This window comes from Erpetoichthys calabaricus, chromosome 5 (genome assembly GCF_900747795.2).
Source record: "Erpetoichthys calabaricus chromosome 5, fErpCal1.3, whole genome shotgun sequence".
In the NCBI taxonomy this organism is placed as follows: Eukaryota; Metazoa; Chordata; class Cladistia; order Polypteriformes; family Polypteridae; genus Erpetoichthys; species Erpetoichthys calabaricus.
In genome coordinates, this window is record NC_041398.2 from 165,372,387 (window position 1) to 165,397,701 (window position 25,315).

The 25,315-nt window shown below is 39.3% G+C and overlaps 1 protein-coding gene across 1 annotated transcript in view; it reads right to left on the reverse strand.

Moving 5' to 3' along the window:
* Positions 1 to 597: 597 nt before the first annotated feature.
* LOC114652820 (pyroglutamylated RF-amide peptide receptor-like) overlaps positions 598 to 25,315 on the reverse strand; it is an 80,895-nt gene continuing 56,177 nt past the window's right edge. The window contains exons 3-6 of the mRNA XM_028803130.2: positions 10,037 to 10,098; positions 8,639 to 8,874; positions 8,438 to 8,535; positions 598 to 1,604 (exon numbers count right to left, since the gene is read on the reverse strand). Coding sequence (XP_028658963.1) covers positions 1,216 to 1,604; positions 8,438 to 8,535; positions 8,639 to 8,874; positions 10,037 to 10,098 — 785 coding nt within the window. The 3' untranslated portion in view covers positions 598 to 1,215. The remainder of the gene's footprint in view (positions 1,605 to 8,437; positions 8,536 to 8,638; positions 8,875 to 10,036; positions 10,099 to 25,315) is intronic.

Here is a 25,315-nt window from a genome sequence, read left to right on the forward strand (position 1 = left end):
AGGTGACCTAACAGTTAGAAGTCTGATTTCTGGTGGGGTTGAAGGAGCTCTCCTTTAGCTTCACTGGCTAAAAAGTGTGTTCTGAAACTCAGAGGCTCCAAGTTTGAGATCTGCTGCTGTCATGGAGGGTGAGCAATTGTGGGTGCTGGGTGGTCATTCAAATAATCACATGAATTTCAATTATAAAAAAATTAACTTCTAATCAAGAAATCACTGGAGTTAAAGTCCACAGGCCTTCTAAGACTGAGGATATGAGCAAACACATTGGATTAATGAAGCACCTATCTGAAAAGAAAGAAAAAAATATACACAAGGGCAATAGTGGGTAAAAACTCCTACATCCTATAGCATGTTGTTAAATCTACTCACAACTCAGGTGTTGTTTTTGACATTAATTTATTATTTTATACACACATAACTGCCCTTTCCAAGACCCGATTTTCAAGTAAAGTGTTTTTCACAGCAAATTCACCAGTGCTATATTAACTACTACAGTGTTTCCATAGCTCTCAGAAGTATATATATGGAAACAATGGTTCCATATATGCACTTTAAGGGATAATTTAACACTGCTGAATTTGCCATGTTACACAAGATACTCAAAAATTCATTAATTCTTTCATTTTATGTTATAATGATTTTTCTATTCCCTTCCTAAACTAAATTTAAATCACTGTTACAGTGATCAATACCATAGCCTGTATTCCTGACAATTGAATTCTTGCCTTTAAATCTCCCATATATATTTTTTGCAGAGTTTGAACTGTTCTGTCAAATAAATATGCTGAAAGCTTCAGGCATTTTTTAATAAAACTTATTAATACATACAGTAAACAGTATGCATTTTATGGCACAAACAAATCAAAGTTCATGAAATGTTTTGTAAACATTGCTTATGAGCTTTTCAGTTTATTTTAAATAAAAATATTTAAATATTTCCTGTCCATTCTGAATCCTCACTTTCCATTACATGGTCACAGGGCATTCTGTCACAGAAGGATCGGTCATACGACAAAAAATAACTCTAAATGGAACACTACTCCATCACAGGGCACACTCACTCGCTTACTTATAATGGATCAGTTTATCTAAACACAAATAACGTCCAGATTGTTCAGAACATGCACATGAGCACATAAAAATGTGCAAAACTTTATATTGACAGTGAGTATTCCTGGATCATTTAAATGGCAAGTCCATAGTGGCTCTGTATACTTACTTCTCAGGATGAACTGTTACTTCAGATACAAATAGTGTCATACATCTTGCACTGTTTTTAATAGGAAAAGGCTGTTCCAGAAACCGTACTTCTATATTTCCTTCTGCAAAGTCCTTTTTGCTTTCATCTACAAGGTTATCTCTCTGTGTGAAGCCTAACCGTGGCTGGCTTAGAGATGTGCAACCAGAATTGTGTTGCCTTCTGAAAGACATTGTGCCATCCTTCAGAGCACAGAAGCAAAGGGCAGATAAGAAATTCTTCTTAAAATTTTCATTCATGAATGCGTAGACAATGGGATTGCAGATTGAGTTAAAGAATCCAACGACATGAACAACAGCAAATACCATCTTGATGGTGACCTCATCATATTCATTCTCAAAGGAACCTGTGAAGAAACACACGGAAATGTAGAGGTTTTACAAATGAGGGATGACCATTCAGTCCATTAAGTTCATTCTGTTAGCTAATAGTTAATTTGTGAAGAAAACATTGAGTATAATGAAGCCAACATTAATTCTGCATAATTCAAAACATAGTGAGTTAGGCCAATAGAGGGATTAAAGTTTTATTTGTAAAAGAAAGGTCTTCATAATTACTGTATATATTTTAGCATTTTTGGTATTATGCAGGGCTTAGTGCATGCCACATGTGCACAACTTATTTTCAATAAAGTTTCTCTGTTCAGCCTATTAGCTTGCACTGCCTATCTAACCATCCATTGATTTAAACACTGTAATGAACAGCACACATAAATTGGCATCCTGACCAAGATTAAACAAGGATCCTTACCCGGCCAGGAGGCCAGTACAATGGGAAAGATTGGGGGTGTTTAGAATGAATAAATATTTTCTCCCCAAATATGCTTGGTGGCAGCCTCCTTTGGTTAGGACCCCGACATGGAAACCTGCAGGGCATGGTGAAACCTGTAGTCCCGTGAGGCAGCACTGTTGGGTTATGTGGGGGTCGCCAGGAGGAGCTGAAAGGATTCACAATCCTTTCTTTTTGGAACTTTCAATTGACCCAGAAGTGCTTCCAACATAAAAAACATTGCTCAACCTCATCCAGATGAGTTGGAGTCTGGTGGAAGGAGGACAAAGCTTGTCTGGGAGGTGTGAAGGAGAGAAAGAAGAGAGAAGAATTGTGTTGTGGTTGGTTGATGCCCTGTTTAATGCCTTTGTGCAAGGTATTTTGTATAAATAAACCTTTTATTTATAACAGAACTTGCGTTGGTGAAGTTATGTGTTGGGTTTAGGGTGCTACATACCACTTATTTTCTAACTTGCTTATCCAATTCTGGATCACAGGAAATCCAGCCTGTTAAGTGGAAACATGTATCCAGCCCTGGGCAAAATACATTCTCACTATAGGCAGCTTATACAAACAAAGTACTTTGACTCTGACAGTAAGCAAGAGACAACAAAAAACATGTGAACAATCTACAATCTCTGCACTTAGAGTAATCAATTCAACCATAGGCCCAAGAGCTGTCAGGTAGCAAATGTATAATGATTGGCGCTAAAGTCCTCTCATACAAAAACATCAGTGTGCTTTTCATCTTTCTTAAACTAAAATTTTTCCACCATAAACTGTTTCTGCAACTTATAAGATTTAGTGAAAAATGCAATTTTGGAGAAAATGTTTGTTTTTTTTTTTGTTTGTTACGTTTGTTTTCATAGCATAAGTATTTTTAGGCACAAAATTTTATTTTAAGGATCTTTCGAGTATATTTATAATATATTCTATATTAATGTCTTCCTTGTTCTTAATATTAATTCAAGTGGTCAAGTCAGCTCAGGTTGGGGAGCATGCACTGGTACAGTTCGTTGCCACACACACCACATGACGAAGCAGCTCAGAATCTGGGTTGGCAACCCCCCAGGCAGACAAGCGGTCCAGAGCCACCCACCAGGAAATAACCAACTATTTGCTGCAGCCTGGTGTAACGTGGGTGTCTCCTTGGCCTGGTCCAGCCTCTTGGATCCTCAACAATGAGGATCTTGTGAGCTGGATCACCCTCGGGGAATGACCTAATGTTTCATTTCCTCTGTCATTCTATATTTACACAGATCATTGTAGACACGGAACATATATGAAATGTATGTATTTCAAATCACAGTATTTCATTACCTATATAATTCCTTACAAATGCATAGCCTGATAAACACTTCAGCTGTGAGGATTGCAGCAGGGTGATGCTTTCATCTGACTGAATGGGGGAGGTAGTGTAGCAGGCTGTGTTCTGCTAATGCACTCATTTGCAAAATGAAAGCGGGCTATTAGCAAAGTGATAAGGTGCTACAAGCTTCTTGGCATATGTCAGAAAAATTTAAGGAGGTCAGGGACAACAAAAAAAATTGTAACCTTCAAGGATTCTAGTGTTAAACACAGAAAAAATAAGACATTGATCAAGCAATTGTTGATAGTCTTTTATCAGCGTACTTAGAAGTTATGGGACTTAATTCTGAGATTTATAAAGGAAAAATGTAATTAATACCAATATCACACACATGATTCGTACAATTAGAAACAAACACAGAGTGTAAGTAGAAAAACTAGGTCAACTTCAAGTTATAGTGGGACTTCAAGAAGTCACAAATGGGGGAAAATAAATGGAATTTTTAATTAATATATAATAATATTTTAAAATTTATTGTAGGTATATATATGAAGCCATAGAAGAATGAATTGCTAAACAGAATGAAAAGGACTGAGTGTAACTCAAAGGTTAACTAAATGTAACTTAAAGCTGAAAAAGAAAGAGGTCTTTCCCCAGTCTTAGAGAAACATCCTAAAAATTTTTTTGCAAGGCTAGAATAAGATAACTGAAAGTAACGAACACCCCTCCATGAAGCGGAGATAAATTAATGGGAAAGTCCATACACCCTTCCTATGAAGCAGTTCTGAGATCAATAGGACAATCCACAAAACTCCCCTATTAACGAAGTGTTCAGAATAATGGGAAAATCAGCATGGTGGCGTTAGTTGATTGGAGGAGGTAATAAAGTTCTGCATTTTAAGAGTCAAATGATGTGATGTATTAGATGAGGTAATGGTAATCAAAAAAATATAAAAGCAGATGAATTCTTTAATTGATTGCTCACTGTATGGACTGACACAAATGTGCATAACTCTCTGCAAATAAAGACATGTTCTGCATTCTCATCTGGGCTCTTCTTCAAATATAAAGGAAAGTTTATTTCACTACAGAAATTTGGTGACTTCGATGTGATTAGTATAAAAGGCTGGGTGAATATACAAGAAACAGGCACAAACAAATGTGTCATACAAGATAAGTGATTTTTTGCTATGTAAATATATCAGTTTCACTGGGATTTTGCCCTGCCAAAAGAAACGTGTTAAGAAGTCTCTCTTATTAAACTAAAAGTTCAGAAAAAACAGTGAGACTGCAGATCTGAGTCAAATTGAGGGTTTATTGATTATTGTAAATAAGTGAAGTTCATGCTTGTTTATCACTCCAAGTTAGGGGACCTGGGTCTTTGGTTCAATAATCAAGCACTTTGATGAAATATCTTTGAACTGATCACTTTGGAATAGCTCCTCACCTGGCTGAAGTGGAAGGCCACCTCAGTGAGTTACACTAGGAAGTTCTATTGGAGGGCTGGACAAAAAGCAGGTAAAAATCCTGAAAAAACATGAACGTCTGGGATCCATGGCTACCATTCTATTGTGTCGAGGAAGTGTCTCAATCTCTTCTCATTTTCTTAAAAAAGTGCAGAATTTCATTAAAAGAAACAGCCCTTGCACCTAAGCCTTTTGAAGTAGAAGGCAGGTTGAAGAAGCAGAAAAACTACAGTCATAAGCAGACAACAGACAGGTTCAAGAAGTTATAAAGTACTTTCTCACCTCTTTTACACAACACAATACCATTATAATATTTGTACATTTGATGACCACTACTTAACTACTAAAACACATTATAGCTTCCACAGGAGTTATAAGACACAGCCATTTACAAGGCATACACACTTTCCATAGCGCCATACCTTTTTCCATCCACTGCAACCTCTACTGATAATTTCCCAATACATGGTGCCTTCACGTTTAGAATTCATAGTAAGGTTTATCATTATATTGGTTGACTACACCCTTTGAAAGGCCAACCTCCAGTTTATGTCAATGTTTATATTATAGCTCTTTATAAAACACTTACACAGACACTTTGAAGTCCTGAAATCTCTCTTCCTTTGCTTTGAAAACAACTACATTTTAGTTGCACTAGAAAAGTTGAACAACACAAAAAACAAACACCACAGACATATTGCACCCAAAAAGCTGCTGGTTTACAAGAAGTAAACATATAGTTAGGTCCATAAATATTTGGACAGAGACAACTTTTTTCTAATTTTGGTTCTGCACATTACCACAATGAATTTTAAATGAAACAACTTAGATGCATTTGAAGTGCAGACTTTCAGTTTTAATTCATTGGTGTGAACAAAACAATTGCATAAAAATGTGAGGCAACTAAAGCATTTTTTAACACAATCCCTTCATTTCAGGGGCTCAAAAGTAATTGGACAAATTAAATAACTGGAAATAAAATGTTCATTTCTAATACTTGGTTGAAAACCCTTTGCTGGCAATGACAGCCTGAAGTCTTGAACTCATGGACATCACCAGATGCCGGGTTTCCTCCTTTTTAATGCTCTGCCAGGCCTTTACTGCAGCGGCTTTCAGTTGCTGTTTGTTTGTGGGCTTTTCTGTCTGAAGTTTAGTCTTCAACAAGTGAAATGCATGCTCGATTGGGTTAAGATCAGGTGACTGACTTGGCCATTCAAGAATTTTCCACTTCTTTGCTTTAATAAACTCCTGGGTTGCTTTGGCTGTATGTTTTGGGTCATTGTCCATCTATATCATGAAACGCCGCCCAATCAATTTGACTGCATTTAGCTGGATTTGAGCAGACTGTATGTCTCTGAACACCTCAGAATTCATTCAGCTGCTTCTGTCCTGTGTCACATCATCAATAAACACTACTGTCCCAGTGCCACTGGCAGCCATGCACGCCCAAGCCATCACACTGCCTCCACCGTGTTTTACAGATGATGTGGTATGCTTTGGATAATGAGCTGTTCCACGCCTTCTCCATACTTTTTTCTTGCCATCATTCTGGTAGAGATTGATCTTGGCTTCATCTGTCCAAAGAATGTTTTTCCAGAACTGTGCTGGCTTTTTTAGATGTTCTTTAGCAAAGTCCAATCTAGCCTTTCTATTCTTGAGGCTTATGAGTGGCTTGCACCTTGCAGTGCACCCTCTGTATTTACTTTCATGCAGTCTTCTCTTTATGGTAGACTTGGATATCGATACGCTTACCCCCTGGAGAGTGTTGTTCACTTGGTTGGCTGTTGTGAAGGGGTTTCTCTTCACCATGGAAATGATTCTGTGATCATCCACCACTGTTGTCTTCTGTGGACGTCCATGTCTTCTTGCGTTGCTGAGTTCACCAGTGCTTGCTTTCTTTCTCAGGATGTACCAAACTGAATATTTTGCCACTTCGTAATATTGTAGCAATTTCTCGGATGGGTTTTTTCTGTTTTCGCAGCTTAAGGATGGCTTCTTTCACCTGCATGGAGAGCTCCTTTGACCGCATGTTGTATGTTCACAGCAAAATCTTCCACATGCAAGCACCACACCTCAAATCAACTCCAGGCCTTTTATCTGCTTAATTGATAATGACATAACGACGGACTTGCCCACACCTGCCCATGAAATAGCCTTTGAGTCAATTGTCCAATTACTTTTGAGCCCCTGAAATAAAGGGATTGTGTTAAAAAAAATGCTTTAGTTGCCTTACATTTTTATGCAATCGTTTTGTTCACCCCACTGAATTAAAGCTGAAGGTCTGCACTTCAACTGCATCTGAGTTGTTTCATTTAAAGTTCATTGTGGTAATGTACAGAACCAAAATTAGAAAAAAGTTGTCTCTGTCCAAATATTTATGGACCTAACTGTATGTACTCCCTAGCACCAAAAATATTATGATGTCCCCAAATCAAATTCTATTGCAGATGTGTTTACTACAAACAATGGGCAAACTCCATCTAATACAGTTCCAGTAAGCATTTTCAGCAGTTCATATGCAGTGTCAACAGCCAATGAGATCTGCTATTGATTATACCTCAGGACATGTTAACTACAAGTTCAGAATTTATAATCAAGTTTATTGTTATAAAGGTGGACTTTACCCCTTTCAGTTCCCTATTATTTGAGGACCAGAGGTCCACATGTTCAGTCTGGTCCACGTGTTCATCTTGCTTCTTTTTAAATACTGAAACCCAAATTCCAGAAACCTCTCCTAATTGGAGCAGCTTATCTATAGTATATAGATATGTACTCAAATGATCCAATTCTTGACCTTGATTCAGGCTCTAAAGGACAGTTGTTTTTAATGTGTTGTGGGAGGATTTTTAATATCCACTTGCCATCATACCATTTTGCCCTATATCAAGTTACTGTGGGTAAAAAATCTACACCCAGTTTTGCTTTATTACATTGCCATCTCACCATCTAAAATTGTTTAACTGCAAGAACTCATGTCCACCCTTTACTTCTCATTGGTTAGGGAAATGTTGTAGTCTGAGTTGAATTTTTTTTTGCCTTTTTCAACATCATTATGCTTACTGTGAGTGCTGCCATATTGTGCAGTGTTTGCTACTAAATCGCCCCAGAAACTTATTGGAAGTGTGCAGCGAGTGACATCACTGTCAAGGCAGAATAAAGGTGACCTTGTGCACTTCCTAGATAGTGTTCTTGGGAAATGATTCTTGTGCAAGCAAAGTTTGAATACAAGTTTAGGTTTCCATTTTTGTTTGAGAATTATGTGCTTTGAATTCTCAGTTGCTTGTTATCTGGATAACATCTTATTTTCTAGTCCTTTCATTCAGGCAGAACAACTCCCATGACTGTTGCCTCATAACGATAAAATCAAGCCAGTTTTGAATTTGTGGTAACGAGTCATAGAGAACAATGGGGGTCTTAAACTACATGACTAATGGTCTTGTGTGCATGTTGCCACTGTACACCACTTGAAGTAATTTCCTAAAATTACTTAAGATGAAAATCACTGAAAAAGGCATATAGTGTGATGCCTGCTTTAGAATTCATAAAAAACAGCAAACAGTAATTAGTATGTGAACTACACTATAAAAATCACATTTAATGTGGACAGTAATGAGTAAATTATATTAAGCAACTTACTGTATTCTATTTTCATGTGAATCACGTGAAAAGGAGCCCAACAAACTGTGAATAGCACCACTACTGTCACCATCATCATAATAGCACGTTTCTTTTTCCTGCAAAAGGAAATGTGCAGAACATTAAATACATAAATTTAAACTTCATTAAAATAATGAAAATGATATTACTGAATTAACAGGATTAAAACATTTACTGCACCTGGCAATTTTTCCCATTTCCTTTCCATGGATTGTTTGCAGAACAGAAATATCTCCAACCTTTTTCCTAACCCATAACTCATATCCAATTTTACTATACAAGATGAGCATCAGGGTCAGAGGAAGGAGAAATAATATTACTAAGATGAAAGTTGTGTATATTTTTTGATGACTTGGTCCTATCCACTTTTCAAGGCAGCAAATATAATGCTGATCATAAAGAAAGTCATATTTAACCTATGAAAAAATTAAAAAGAAAAAAGGTAAATGTTAAATAATAAATCATTAGTTTAAAATACATTCAATTAAAAAAGTACTGAATGCAAACATCATACGCTATTGTTTCCACCGATATTACTTTAAAGAGAGGTTCAAATTTCCTAATTTATACATAACACTCACCAGAACTGTTGTCAATATCGCAGATTGTTTTATATCTGTTGATTGCCTAAAGGTATTTATAATGAAACCCAATCACAGTCAAAATCCACCTTACATCTTTTATTTTAAAAAAAAGCAAACAATGTTGTTTTCCTTCACTACATTTGCATTTTGGTGCATAAAATCAAATTAGAACTTATCCAAAAGACATGCAAATGGTTTGGGAATCAAAACAGTCCCACAGTAAATTTTAAATTGTGTCTGTACTGTCTGTCAGAAAGGGTGAGTTTTCTCTTTACTAATATTTTGCAGTAGCGATCACATCTGTTAAAAAGTTTCTTCTCAATGTTTCAGGCACAATATCACTGGTGTTACAATGGCCAGTAAATGCACCCTAATTCTCATTAAATTCAAGGGCTGCGCTATGTCACAAATATGACAATTTTACAGTGACACTGTGGGTTAATTTCATTTCTGATGAACTAAAGCTCTGTTATTAATGATTTGTTTCTGCATCTTGTAAAGTTGTTATATGCTTGCTTATACAATATATCTATACTCGTTCCAATTTTCTGCATTTTCTAATTCAAGGTTTTGTGAGCTGAAGTTGGTCCATGCATAGACGCAAGTCAATTGCAAATACATTTATATACACTGGGAAATTTGAATTGCTTGTCTGCTTAAGAGTATGTTTTTAATGCTGCTGGCAGGGAACACAGTGAAAGCAAATAAACTCCATATACAAGGTGCCCAAGATTGCATTCAAACTGTGATCCAGTTTCAATGGCAGTGCTATGCAATGCATACCCATTCTGCTAATATTTGCAAATGCAGATTTTTTTTTTTAATTATCAAGAACTTAAGGCAGTCTTTATTTTTTTTTTAGTAAGTTATTTTGGGATTTGTAATTGAAATCACAGAAGATATACATTTTAAGGCAATTTGTATATATTATTTCATAAACTGTTAACTAAATAAATCTAATAATGCATAACAATATGTAAATGTATCAACATACCTCAAGTCTTTGTACATAAAGCAAAGGAGAACCAACTATAGCAGCCAGTATCCACACTACACCTATAACAGGAGGAAATCTTTAAATATTACTTGTATTTCAATGATTGAACAGCAGTGCTATTAATTTGAAAAGGAATTAATAGTAATAGTTTATGTCAATGTTTATATTATAGTTCTTTATAAAACACTTACACAGACACACTGAAGTCCTGAAATCTCTCTTCCTTTGCTTTGAAAACAACTACATTTTATTTGCACTAGAAAAGTTGAACAACACAAAAAACAAACACCACAGACATACTGCACACAAAAAGCTGCTGGTTTACAAGAAGTAAACTGTAAAATAAAGACACACACGATCATAAAGGTTTGGGGTTTCCCGGCCCCGTATACTGTAAAGAAGATGCAATAGGGTTATACAGTTCAAGTACATTCACTTCGATAACTGCTAACAGCCATGTGAGTTGATGGGGGAACATTTATAGAGGGGACCGGAATTGAACAGAGGAATGCTGGGTAACGAGGAGTGGTGCAGTCTGGGATACTGACGTCATCAGAGGGAAGTAAGTTGTGGAACTGGATTAGCGGGAGGTGATTCAGGGTGTCGTCGTTTCCTTCTTTCTGGGAAAGATAAAGAAAATAAGGTTAGCTGCCTGCCCGTCCCATGGCTTTCGGTTTTCGCGCTCTTACCCGGGTCGTTCTGCGACTCCCCATGCGCACGTGCGTGACAGGGCCCCCCCCTCAGCCCAGCCCCATCGGGGCGGGCGGACCGGACCGAGAGGTCGTGAACCCGGGAGAGGGCATCGGCATTGGCCTGAAGGTTACCCCGCCTATAAGTGACGGTAAACTTGTAAGGCTGAAGGTCCAAAAACCACCTGGTGACTCGGGGATTCGACTCCCTGTGCAATGCCATCCACTGTAGGGCCACGTGGTCTGTCATAAGGGTGAACTCCCGACCCAGCAGGTAGTACCTCAGATGTGTAACCGCCCACTTGATGGCGAGGGCTTCCCTCTCCACTGCCGCATACCTGGTCTCCCGGTCCAACAGTTTCCGGCTCAGGTAAAAAACGGGGTGCTCGACACCATCGATGCTCTGGCTCAGCACTGCCCCCAGGCCTGTGTCCGAAGCATCGGTCTGGAGAAGAAAAGGAAGTGAAAAATCAGGCGTGTTTAAGACAGGTGCCGAGGTAAGGGCCGCTTTTAAGTCACGAAATGCTTTGTCAGCTGTAGGATCCCATACCACATACAAAGGAGCCCCCTTTCTTGTCAGGTTAGTCAAGGGTGCTGCCCTCTCAGAGAAACGGGGCACAAACCGGCGGTAGTACCCCGCCAACCCCAAGAAAGCCTGCACCTGTCTCTTGGTACTCGGACGGGGCCATTCCAGGATGTCTTTGATTTTGGAACATTGCGGTTTCACCTGTCCCTGCCCCACTAGGTAGCCTAAATATTTGGCCTCCTTTAAACCAAAAAAACACTTCCGAGGGTTTATGCGGAGACCTGCTTTCGCTAATGTGGCCAGGACAGCATACACCTGCACAATATGTTCCTCCCAGGTGCCGGAATAGATGACGACGTCATCCAGATAGGCGGCACAATAGGACTGGTGGGGCCGTAGCACTCTATCGACCAGACGTTGGAAAGTCGCAGGTGCCCCGTGCAGCCCAAATGGGAGAACCTTATAGTGCCAATGTCCACTAGGAGTACTGAAGGCGGTTTTCTCCTTTGCGGATGCAGTTAAGGGAATTTGCCAGTACCCTTTGGTCATATCAAGAGTAGTCAAGTATTGAGCCGTACCCAGTCGCTCAATAAGGTCGTCTATCCGGGGCATAGGGTAGGCATCAAACTTGGAGACCTGGTTCAGACGTCTAAAGTCGTTACAGAACCTCCAGGAGTCATCGGGCTTAGAGACGAGGACGATAGGACTGGACCACGGGCTGTGACTTTCCTCAATAACATCCAAGTCCAACATCCGCTGGATCTCGAGTTCGACCTCCGCACGCTTTGCCTCCGGGAGGTGATAGGGCCTTTCCCTGACTACCACCCCGGGATCCGTACTGATGTCGTGCTCAATCAGCGCGGTGCGGCCCGGAGTCTCACTTACCACCTCGGGGACTGCCAGTATTACTTGTTCCAACTCCTGGCGTTGGGACAAGGATAAATCCGGTCCGAGGTTAAGTGGCAATTTTTTTGAGAACAGGGAGAGGGTTGTACCGGAGATCGGGGCCTCTTCCCGAACTCTCCACGGCTTCAACAAGTTCACATGGTAAACCCTTTCGCGTGGACGACGGTTTGGTTGTCGGACCAGATAATCGACCAGCCCCTTTCTTTCTATAACCTCGTAAGGCCCTAGCCAATGAGCCAATAATTTAGAGTGGGAGGATGGTACGAGCACCATCACCCGATCCCCAGGCTGGAATTCCCTGAGGGTGGAGTTTTTATTGTAGCAACGCGCCTGCGCTGCTTGAGCACGAGTCAGGTGATCTTTAAGAATAGGCCTGATGTGGGCTAACCTATCACGCAGTTGCGCAATATATTCCACTACGTTTGTAGAAGGAAGGGTTTCCTCCTCCCATCCTTCCTTCACTATGTCCAATAGTCCCCGGGGTTGGCGTCCATATAATAACTCAAATGGAGAAAAGCCCGTGGAAGCTTGGGGTACCTCCCGATATGCAAAAAGGACGAGGGGCAAAAGCTGATCCCAGTTCCTACCGTCCGCGCTGACTACCTTGCGTAGCATCTGTTTAAGGGTCTGATTAAACCGCTCGACTAATCCGTCGGTCTGGGGATGATAAACAGAGGTTTTCAGATGCTTTATTCGCAGTAACTTGGCCACCTCCCTAAACGTATCCGAAGTAAAGGGAGTACCCTGGTCCGTGAGGACTTCTTTGGGTATTCCCACTCTGGAAAAGAAAAGTACTAGTTCCCGTGCGATTGTTTTAGTTGTAGCGGAGCGCAATGGAACCGCCTCTGGGTAGCGAGTCGCGTAATCAACCGTAACCAATATATACTTATGGCCGCGGCTTGAAGGCTCCAGGGGACCCACTATGTCTACCCCTATCCTTTCGAAGGGAATATCGACAAGGGGTATTGGCACGAGAGGAGCTCGAGCCCTCCTAGGGATCTGGCGGATCTGACAGTCAGGGCAGGATTGACAGAAACGTCGGACCTCCTCGTTAATACCGGGCCAATAAAATCGGAGCTTTACTCTCTCCAACGTTTTTTCGGCCCCTAAATGGGCGCCTAAGAGATGGGCATGCGCTAGTTCACAGACCTCCCGCCGGTAGGTCCGCGGAACTAGCAACAGTTTCCGTATCTCGCCTTCGTGAGTCGCGACTCGATACAACAGATCGTTCTCAAGAATAAAGTAGGGTTCCGGTGGTGTGGGATCACTTGACAAATGGCCATTCACAGTAACAACAGCATTTCTGGCAAACTTTAGGGAATCATCATTCCACTGTTCACGTTTGAAAGAAGCCGGTGTAGCCCTATATTGCAGCTCCACCCGGCTTAGTGGGTCGTCCGTCACTGAATAGGGGTCGGTGCTCCGGCTCGGGCCCTCACCCGGAGGTTCCGGGCCAGGGTCCGTCACCTGAGCATCTTCCCCCGGCCGACCTACGTCATCAGTGTTTGCCGCATGGCACGACGTGGGAGTCGCAGCGAGTTTCTTTGGTTTACTCACAGCCAGACCCAAGTTATTACTAGGAGTGGATTCCGTCTTGCCGCAATTAATCTTTGACCAGTCGTGCCCCAATATTACTGGGAAGGGGGGTTCCGGGAGAACAGCGACCGCCAGTTGAATCACCGCACCCTTCCAAGCAATAAAACATTTCGCGGCTCTATACGCCCTGGTCTCCCCGTGCACACAGGTAACTTTTAAGCGTTGACTTATCCACTGTCGCGGCAAGACATAACGGCAAGCAACAATAGAGATATTGCTCCCGGAATCAAACAAAGCCCTCACCGAGTATCCATTTACCAAAACCACTCCCACATTCGGAACAGCCAAGGGATGAGACAAAGCACTATACCTTTCTGTCAGGGCCACGCTGCAGTCCATTGACTCGACATATAAGGGACAGGCTGGTAAGATGTGGCCGAGCTCCCCGCACTTGAAACAGCGCAGCGGAGCCGGCTTCTCCCGGGGTTTTGCTGGTGCTTCCGCCGCACGGCGGCTGGGCTTGGGGTGGCTAACGCATCCCTGTCGGGCACCACGAGCCGGCCGTTCCGTCCCCCCGGATCGGTGAACCGCGAGCTGACGCTCTAAGACCTCTAGGAGGCCTTTCATATCCTTGTAAGGATGTCGCCGGACCTGCTGGGCGAGATAATCTGGCATGGCATTTATGAGGCCTTCGCACGCGACCTGTTCCACGACCTTGCGAGCGTGGGGCCCTTCTGGCCGTAGCCAGCGGCCCATCTTGCCCCAGAACTCAAAGGCTTGTGCTCTGGCCGGGCCTTCAGGATTAAAGCGCCACAGCCTCCATTCACTCGCCTGCTGATCCGGCGTGACGCCGTAGCGGCTTAGGATTTCAGTTTTAAGATTGTCATAACTCGCGGCCTCCTCCTCAGGGAGATCGTAATAAGCCCGCTGCGCAGCGCCCTTCAAGTACGGCGCTAAGATGGACGCCCAGTCCGATCGCGGCCACTGGTTCCGAGAGGCAGTCCTCTCAAAGATTCCCAGGTATGATTCTATATCATCCGCCTCCGAAAGCGGGACAATAGGCGGAGGCGGGGGCCGTGCAGGCTCTGGTCTTACCGCATCAGGTGAGTCAAGCCTAGCGGTGGTTTCTGCCAGTTTTCGCTGCGTTGCAGCATGTTCTACCTGCAGCTGCTGTAGTTGGGTTGCCAGAGTCGTTAATACGGCGTTCAGATCCTGTCCTTCGGTCATTTTCGGACGATTTAGTATCCTGCCGACTACGCCACTGTAAAATAAAGACACACACGATCATAAAGGTTTGGGGTTTCCCGGCCCCGTATACTGTAAAGAAGATGCAATAGGGTTATACAGTTCAAGTACATTCACTTCGATAACTGCTAACAGCCATGTGAGTTGATGGGGGAACATTTATAGAGGGGACCGGAATTGAACAGAGGAATGCTGGGTAACAAGGAGTGGTGCAGTCTGGGATACTGACGTCATCAGAGGGAAGTAAGTTGTGGAACTGGATTAGCGGGAGGTGATTCAGGGTGTCGTCGTTTCCTTCTTTCTGGGAAAGATAAAGAAAATAAGGTTAGCTGCCTGCCCGTCCCATGGCTTTCGGTTTTCGCGCTCTTACCCGGGTCGTTCTGCGACTCCCCATGCGCACGTGCGTGACAAAACATATGTACTCCCTAGCACCAAAAATATGATGATGTCCCCAAATCAAATTCTATTGCAGATGTGTTTACTACAAACAATGGGCAAACCCCATCTAATTCAGTTCCAGTAAGCATTTTCAGCAGTTCATATGCAGTGTCAACAGCCAATGAGATCTTCTATTGATTATACCTCAGGACATGCTAACTACAAGTTCAGAATTTATAATCAAGTTTATTTTTATAAAGGTGGATTGCTTGTCTGCTTAAGAGTATGTTTTTAATGCTGCTGGCAGGGAACACAGTGAAAGCAAATAAACTCCATATACAAGGTGCCCAAGATTGCATTCAAACTGTGATCCAGTTTCAATGGCAGTGCTATGCAATGCATACCCATTCTGCTAATATTTGCAAATGCAGATTTTTTTTTTTTAATTATCAAGAACTTAAGGCAGTCTTTATTTTTTTCTTAGTAAGTTATTTTGGGATTGAACAGCAGTGCTATTAATTTGAAAAGGAATTAATAGTAATAGAAAACGTAAAGTGTTTAAAAAAATACTGAAGAAAACCACTCTGCAACACATACAATTAATAACAGTAACTTTTGGGCTACAATTTTAAAGTATAATCCCTGAGCTCCTGTGTTCATACTGGGAAATCCTCATGGATCAAGTGTTTGTAATGACACTTAAATGAAAAGTGATATTTGAAATAAAGATGAGATGATTAACCAGATATACACATGATCAATAAAAGCTAATGCTTTCTAAAAAAGTTATGTAATTTAGCACCTGTTTTACTGAAGCAATATGTAAAATTGTAGAAGTGCCATATTTCTCAACCAATTAAGAAGCATAAATACATATAAATGAGTGTTTTTAATTATTTGGTCAATTTGGTTTTGTGTTTCAAGAAATTACCGTATATGCATTCATTGACTAAATTGCAAGTAAGGTTGAAAGGGGCTCTTGTGAGTTATTAAGTTTAAAAAGGACATATGATGTGTCCTATTAGATAGTTTGTTAATAACGACTGAAAAAGATCAACTGAAGTCTTTATCTTGGGGCTTAAATGAAATTGATCACTATCCAATGATATAAAAAATGATTATTTGGGGTGAATGTCATCTCCAGGTGATAAGTACTGAATGACCAGAGCTAAACACAAGGAAGCTTCAAGCCAATTGTGACAAAAGAAAGTAAGGAATACCATCTGACAGTGTCAGTTAATAAAATATCATATAAACTATACTACAAAGATCTGTACATAGTATCAAAAATATCTTCATTCATTTAATACACAATGGCATTCATACTGATACACTGACATAACAAATTGTTACTAAAGTAAATGTTTACTTCCTCAGGGTCTGTATGTTTGTCTCCAGGCCAATTTTACAACAAGGTTTTTTACATAAATACATTTTTACACAAACTTCTAAATAAAAAGTAACAAAAAATGAATATTAAACATCTTAAAGAAATGTAAATAAAACATCAGAATATGTGAAGAACATACAAAATTAATTTAACAGATAAATGATGAAGTGTGCCAATCAAAACTGAATTTAATTATACCAAGCAAGGACTTTATTTGTAAAAAATGCACAACTATGAAACATAAACAAAGTGGCAATCAATAAACCTCAATACTTAGAATATAAAGTTCTATTGATTTTCATGTTGGTTCTTTAAATACTGCCAACAGCACAAGAACTATTCTGTTTTCCCCAATATTCAGATGCAGAATTCTCACAGTCGAAAAAACACAGAATTAAACAAATGGAAAGAACAGGAAACTTATAAATGTAACTGAATACATTGATTTACAAATACTATATTGGAAACAGGTGAAAATTATAACAAAAGTATCACAAATAATAAAGGACATTCAACTAACATTTAGACTCTTACTTTCACACAAATACATCAGGAACCCCTGCATTGATACCATAGGATTCAACATCATCAATTCAATGGCCATTTTCTGGGTTTAGCTAGATGGACTAGTTGCCCCCCAGATTTTTTTGGTTTGGAGAGATTCTCATTCTTTTGGCACTGCTCAACACTGCCTTCAACCATGTATTCTTTGTCCTCTATCTATTGTAGGTCTCATCCCCTTCACCTCAGTCTTGGTGTGTGTCTTCATCCAGTCATTTGCTGCTTTTCACTCCACATGTGCAAATCAAAAAGGTCATTATCTTGATAGAAATCAGATACTGCTTGCAAAAGTGCACCAAGTTTTGCTTGATATTGAACGTTTTTTGTTTCTTAATATGTAATCAGTAATGATGAAACATGATATAAAAATTGAACAATAAATTTTATTATGCTTGTACCAAAAAAAAATCACTTTCTCCCTAATTTTAAATATAATGGAAAGAAATGCCCCGGGCCATATTAATAGCATCTTAGGCCCCCAGGGAAAGTAGTACGCTGTGGCCCCTGTTTAGATAGCAAAATCCTGAAACATACATAAGCATCAGGAACATCGTGGGCCCTTGTGCTCCTGGGGCCCCCAGCCAGTGCCTATAGTGCCAAAGTCTGAGGATGTTATTTACTTACAGTAAACTTACGCAAATATGACATTAATCTAAATTGCCAAATTTATACTGGGTCTCAATCATGTTCAAATGCCTGTTACACTAAATTAATCTGTTATTATGTGACCATTGTAATAGATTTAAAAAAGGTTGTCTAATTTTTTTTATATCTATACATCTCAAAAAAAATAATAATTTAACAGATCTGGGCAGCATCTATACATACTAATAAATTAATTTTACTTGTTTAATTAAAAACATTCTATATACAGTAGGATTATAGTGTTATTATTGTCATGTGTGCATAGTACTTTCAGTACTGCAAAAATGTCTCTATTACAATTTTACTGTTATGTAACAAGACTTTAACAAAGGCTTCTTTTAGTCTTACTTAAATTCACAAAGCATCAGTAAATTAGTAAGTCACCATTGTACAATGTGGTATATTGACAGGCTAGTAAAATTAATTGTCAATATGAAGAATTTGAAGGTCTTATACTCAGACTAGGGAGGCAACCCCACTGGCGCCTTTGGCGCCCAACCCCCAGTTGCCGCAAAAATATTAGTAAAATCTGTAAATGTACAAAAGAAAAATTTTTATTTATTACAGTCAAAATCATGAAATTCTATAAATATCCATCCATCCATATTCTAACCCGCTGAATCCGAACACAGGGTCAAGGGGGTCTGCTGGAGCCAATCCCAGCCAACACAGGGCACAAGGCAGGAACCAATCCCGGGCAGGGTGCCAACCCACCGCAGAATTCTATAAATATATAAAAGAAAAATTAATTATTATTTAACTGAGTAAAAATCATGAAATGAGAATAAAATATTTACTCTCTTACCGATTGGAGTATTCCCGATCCATTCGTTTTAACTGACATTCTTATAGATAAAAAAAACTCTTTTTAAAAAAATTACTCATTTAAAATCACGCAAAAACTAAAGTGGTATGCAATGGGTCATTGTAACTCGACCTTCAGCTAATAAATCACCTAAATACAAGGATTGGTGTTATGAATAGATAATTTTTTTTTCATACTTTGTTCCTGTGGAAGAAAGTTTACTGGATCAAAAATTTTCTTGATATTTTAGTTTATAATTTAAAAACAGAATAAAATCTGAAAATCTAACAACATCACATTAAAGTTCGATAAACTCTGAAAAGAATGATATCAAACATTTATACGTAGGTTTTAAAATAAGCATAACATAAAAACATCATATAAAATCGTTGCACAAAATCATTGCACTTTTAGGCTTAGGATTTTATACATAGAGAGTAGATATTGAATTACAAGAGAAGCAGGTCTCAGTTAAACCACCTCAGACCATTCCAAAGTGAAGTTATTGTAGTAGTCCATATTGCAAAGATTAATAAACACTTAATTGATGCTTTGTAAGTGTTATTAAGACCAGAATAAGTGTCTTGATGCATAATAGTAAGTGAGCATATAGATGCAATTTGTGGTATATATTCTATGATGCAGTAATATCTTGATTAATGGTCCTTAAATATTCCACATGTAAAAGATGTAAAACTAAGTGCTGTGATGGATTGCTGGCTTCATATTCCGGCCCTCACCCCCAGGAGGAGCTCTCCCAACAGCATGGACGTGCCCCGAATTCCAGCAGGGCCTCATGGACTATGTAGTTTTTATACACAGCCCTGCTGGATACCTTGGGAACCACTGGGAGTCGCTGTCGGGAGGCCCGTGGACTCATATGTGCCCTATAACCTGGAAGTATGTCCTGGTCACGTGAACAGGAGAGATGACGTACTTCCAGGTTGAAGAAAAGGACTTCTACCCTGACCCGGAAGGAATAAGGACTTGTGGGTAATGGAACAGGAACACCTCTGGGTCAGGGGGTATAAAAGACTCTGGGAAAGCCCAGTACACTGAGCTGAGCTGGAAGGTAGGGTGGCGAAGTGTCTGGGAGAGGAGGATTGGTAATTGTATTAGTATTTGGAGTATTGTTTATTATATGAGTAGTGTGGAGTATAGGGTGCTTTGTGCACGTGATTATTGTAAAATAAAGAAGTCTTGGACTTTTACCTGGTGTTTGGAGTGGTACCTGAGGGTTCAAGAGGTGGATCGATACCTCTACTGCTACAGTGCTTATAGAGTTCATTTATTTTCTGAACATAGCAGCATTTGTTGTAAGGCAGATGCCAACACTGAAAGTGACACCAGTCCAACAAAGGACACAATCCCCATGGGATTAATAAAGTTTACCTAATCTAATAAGTATTCACACACTCATTCACACTTGGTCAGTTTAGCTTTGGGGTAGCAGCCGATGACATTGTACCACTTTGTTGCCCTAGTGCATGTAATGCCTGAGATGTAAAATATAGTGTTGCATCAGCAGTCCATGCAATGAAAAGCTCTTATAATCTAAAAGAATACAAAAACATGTGATGGAGTACAATTGCATGTACATTGAGTAATACACTTTAAATTAGTTAATTTGTTTATTTTTAGTAAAGAATGCATAATATTAATGACTATTACACTCAGTAATTCCTTCACATTTACAGGATGATAAACTGAAGCCATCACTTTCAGGCTGTCAACAACTGACATCTGGAACACAACAACACTTTGCACCAAAAAGTCAATTTATATGAAATACACCTTCAGAGGTGCCCAGAAAGTTATCTTATTTTATTTCAAAAGACAGAAATAAAAAATACAAAATTTGTGACATCCTTTGTTCAATATTCACATGTTCTCTAGTTTGATAGACTTCCCCTCTAAACTAATTTGGGTCTTCTACTGTATATTGTTGGTTGACGCATTGCACAAAATACTGCATAAAGAATCCTCCTAATAGAGGTTTTACTCTGGCACCTCTAATGGTTTGCCTACAGCCTCTTCATCTCAAAAAGGCTTCATCCCAATCTGTACCACCCCTTTCAGGACATTTGCTAGAAGTGTTTTAAAAGACAGCACTCATTTGGTTTACTTTTACCATGCATTATCCACAACAATTATTATTCATTTTCCTCTTGTTTACTGTTACCTGGCAACAATCATTCTGTTATAACCTCAGGCTGTTTTGTTAAGTTGGCTAGCATATCTAAATGGACTTGACAGGCCTTCACTGACTCATTTTCTTGTTTTGTCTACAGTTGGTTTGTTCTAGTCACTCTCTGTCTCATGTGTATAGCTTTGTGCCTGTGACTTTCTCTGCCCTTTTCTATATTCATGGTGCTGTTTGCTTTGTCCTTACATTTTCATCTGTTCCTTTTTTAAAGTATGGAATTTCCATAATAAAAAGCAGATATTCTAATTTATGGAAGTCTTCTCTATTTTATCTTAGACCATTGGTTTCCAGTCTGAGGCCTGGAGGACCCCTGTGGCCCAAGGTTTTTGTTCCAACCAATTTCAGAATCAGTCAATCATTTTCACTCTAACTGATCTCATTGTTTAATTAGCTGGTCTTTTTGCTGTTCTTATTCTTTATTTGAAAAAGAACATAGTGTGCATTTATGAGACATTTAGATATATTTGTGTTTTTTGTCGTAGTTTTAAGTTGTTCATTTTCATTAATCATTACCCTATTAATTTACCTTTTTCTATGCAGCTTTCTCCCCAAGTTGTATCCTAATAGCGACAACTAATGAGAAGTAGTGTAGTTATATTAATATAGTGGTAGCGGTGCTGCCTTGACATTCCAGGTTCCCGTCCCAAGTGCTCAAAAATCCCAAAGCAGATTTAATAGGGATGCAAGCACCTAGCTGCACAAAATCTCTAGTTGCTTCTGATTTTCCTGCCTACTCACCACATTTCTTCTTATATCTGGTGGAGCAATAGTCATATATGTCAATATATATATGCATTAATAATGCTTCTATAATCCTTGATTTTATCAATAATTTTATTATTCTGTTTTTTAAAAACAAGTGTGCTTCTGTTACTTTGATATAAGTCTAAAGGCCAGAGACCCACCTCCTACAACAGAGAAATGTAAGATGAATAAAGTAGGCGTCTGGCCAAATTATTGGATTAATTACCAGTATCACCAAAGGCAAAACTGATAACTAACCAAGTTCAAATTTTATTTTTCAAATCCCAGATTACTACAGCATTATTCTGGTTGGGAATTTTATTGATTAAAAGTCATAAAATACCCTACAGTGGAATTTGCATGCTCTCGCCATTTCCATGAGGGTTTTCTTCCACAGTCCAAAGACAGACAGGTTGGGTGAACTGCTGTGTGGGTGTTTTCCCTGCAGTGGACTGATGCCCTATGCAGGAATTACTCCTGCCTTGCACCTGATATTTGGAGGGATAGGCTCCAGCTTCTCTGTGACCCTGCTCAGAATATGCAGGTTTGTTCATTAATCCATGTTTAAACTGAAGACAAATATCTGTGTTAACTATGACTAAGTAAAAAACTGTTTGTGTACCTTTTTAAATAGTGAATTATATACAACTAGATTATTAAAAATCATGAAAAGCTGATCTAAAAACTTTACAAATCACAACTCTGTAATGGCATCAGAGTCTAAAAGCAGAGTTGTCTGTCTCATCACATTCTGGACTTTTAAAAATGGTTACCAGCCAGTAAGGTATTTCATTTTTGTAACAAATGTTTTCCTTACCTCTCCATCTAGCCATCCATTCATGTCCAAATTTCCTTAACCCACCAGGGCCCAATCCAACATCATCAATAGCAAGGTGGAAATCAAGCCGAAACACAAAAAAGATAATTCTCAGAAAATACAATAGTTTAAGAAATGGAGAAAGAAAATAAGAAACCAAACAAACTTACTTAGCCACTTTAAAAAAAAATATTGACAGAGAGCATGGATGAGAAAATATTAAGGCTTGCTGTAAGTGAAATTAGATGAAGAGACAGCTCTGAGTTTTTAAACACTGACTTGATTTCCGTATCATAATCCGGCAGGCTCCACAGTTTGCACTCCAGTGTGTATTTATGTTTGCAAATTTTACTGAAAGTTGAATTACCAGCTGTTCTTTCTTTAGACAAATTACACTTTTGTATATAATTGCAAATAAAACGTGGTTGTTTAGAATATTCTGTGTTATAAAATTTGTCAACATGGTGATGTACATAATTCACTTTTAACAGTCATTTCTAAGGCTCCTATCTGATCTTCCTGCTTGATCTGAGATCAGATGTTAAGGCTTTCTTCTTGAAATCAGTGTTACTTGTTGAAACATTTAGTCTTTGAGCATTTCTTGGATTAATTGAAACTTCAAAGTACTACAGTCACACTGATTTCTGCATTGTGCTACTTTACACATGCTGTGGACTATTGCATTGATTCCCTTTCTACATTTCACTCCCAGGATCTATTCCGTAATACAGGAAGACGTCTACTTTATAAACACATTCAATTCAGGACCCATTTTATGACAAATTTTTCTGTCTCACTCTCCTTTCTTTTGATCTGATCTAAAGTTGTGCTAAGAACAATTGTCCCTTAAAAGTATCATTCTTATCCAGAACCAATTCCAGTTCAACGTTAAATCTGATAAGGCTTATTTACTTCTGGTTCATGGTAGCATAGCTAAGCAAGAGAAAACAGGATTTTTTCTTAAAACAATGGAAAATAAATGCCATAATTCTGATTTTCCTTTTGTTACTACAACATTTTTAAACTTTAAATGGCTTTTTCATTGTCACTAATGTTCCTTTTACTTACCTCAGCCAACATGTTTCACACTTACTCTGTATTAGGTACCCTGACTTGATAGACAATGCAGAAACAATAAGGTGTAATAAAAAAATAAATTTTAAAGTTATATGCAGTACATTTTGTAGTTTAGTCTTATATATTATTCGTTAACCACCAGCTAGTAGCAGTTAAAGTCAGTTGGAATCTCAATCTACTCAAGCACTCCCAGCCTATTGTCCACCAGCTGCTTTTTTTAAGACTGATAGAAAAATGAAGAATAAATGAATGAATGAGGTACAAAAAGCAGTAGGAACTGGATCCCATTCTGATTTAATACTTATTCCATTTTTTTCCCTACAAGGGTTTTTTTGGGAGTTTTTCCTTGTCTTCTTAGAAAGTCAAGGCTGGGGGGCTGTCAAAAGGCAGGGCCTGTTAAAGCCCATTGCGGCACTTCTTGTGTGATTTTGGGCTATACAAAAATAAACTGTATTGTATTGTATTACATCATCATGTGCACATGACTTGCTGGGCTCCTCTGAGGAGAGTCTTGATGCTGAGATCTGGGATCTGTAATGCCATTTGCAGCAATATAGGGAGGAACTGAGTAGCTGTCGGCCGGACTTCAGGCTTATGGATCCCGAAAGGTGAAAAGAAAAAGTGTGGTAGATCCAGCAGCCACTCACCCCGGGTGAGCAATTCAAGACAGGGCCAGTAATGAGTCTGCACAGGAAAAGGATGGAAAAGATCGTAGAGACATTACGGAGTAGTTGAAGAGGGTGAATTTTAAAGCTGAGATCTGAACCTGGTACACCATTTGCATCATCAGTTCAGTGAAGGAAGACAGCCAGGAGACAGGTATATTCACAGCTCCACTCAAGGGGGCTTGCCTGTCCACATTGGAAGAACAAATCACCACATAGAAGTTGAACATTTAACACCTCTTCTGCATTGCATACCAGGACAGCACTCAACATCCCAGCTGTGCCATCTGAAATGAAGTGCTCAAGACTCCTGGTGATGTGCCTTTGTAACTGGCCACACAACCAAAGCATAAACGAAGACCACCCCACCCAGTGCAGTGCAACACACATAATAGATAACAATAACAAAAAAACATATACAAGATCAGTATATATGATATGTAGCACTCAGCATTAAGATTTTACAATGTAATATGAATATTCTAATCTTAGTTTTTGGCTAATTTGACAGTCCTACTTCAAACCAAATAGCCTCCGAACTGAGTAAGGAATAGGCATAAAACCATAGAAATGGATTACTTTACTATCAGTTTTCAAAAGATTCACCAATAAGCTTTCTAGACATCCCATGTTTTACTAACTAATGCAGAAGGGCTGTTGTGCAGTCTCTCCATTCTAAACATTCGTCAGGTTGGTGATGACTGGGTTTCCTAACTTGTTTCTTTGTGCTCCACTAGAAAATGTGCACTGAAACTTAAGTTTCTTGAGAGAGAACATTACTTTAACAATTGTGTGCATGCTCAGCTGAACATTAAGAAGTGGCACCTCACACTGTAGTAGTCAAACCCGCTGTTGCCTGCTGGAGAGCTGGCACCAAGGGGGCACACTGTGTGCACATACTGTATGTCATTATGGGTGCAGCATTTGATTGGGAGCCTGACAGTAAGTGGTCAAAGAGTAGGCTGAGGGCCTCAACTAAAGAGTTTGTGTTTGCTTCCATAATCTATTCTTAACAAAGTTATAATAGATTAGGGCATTAATTTATAACATATCTGAGAATAACAAAATGTATACAAGCATATAAAT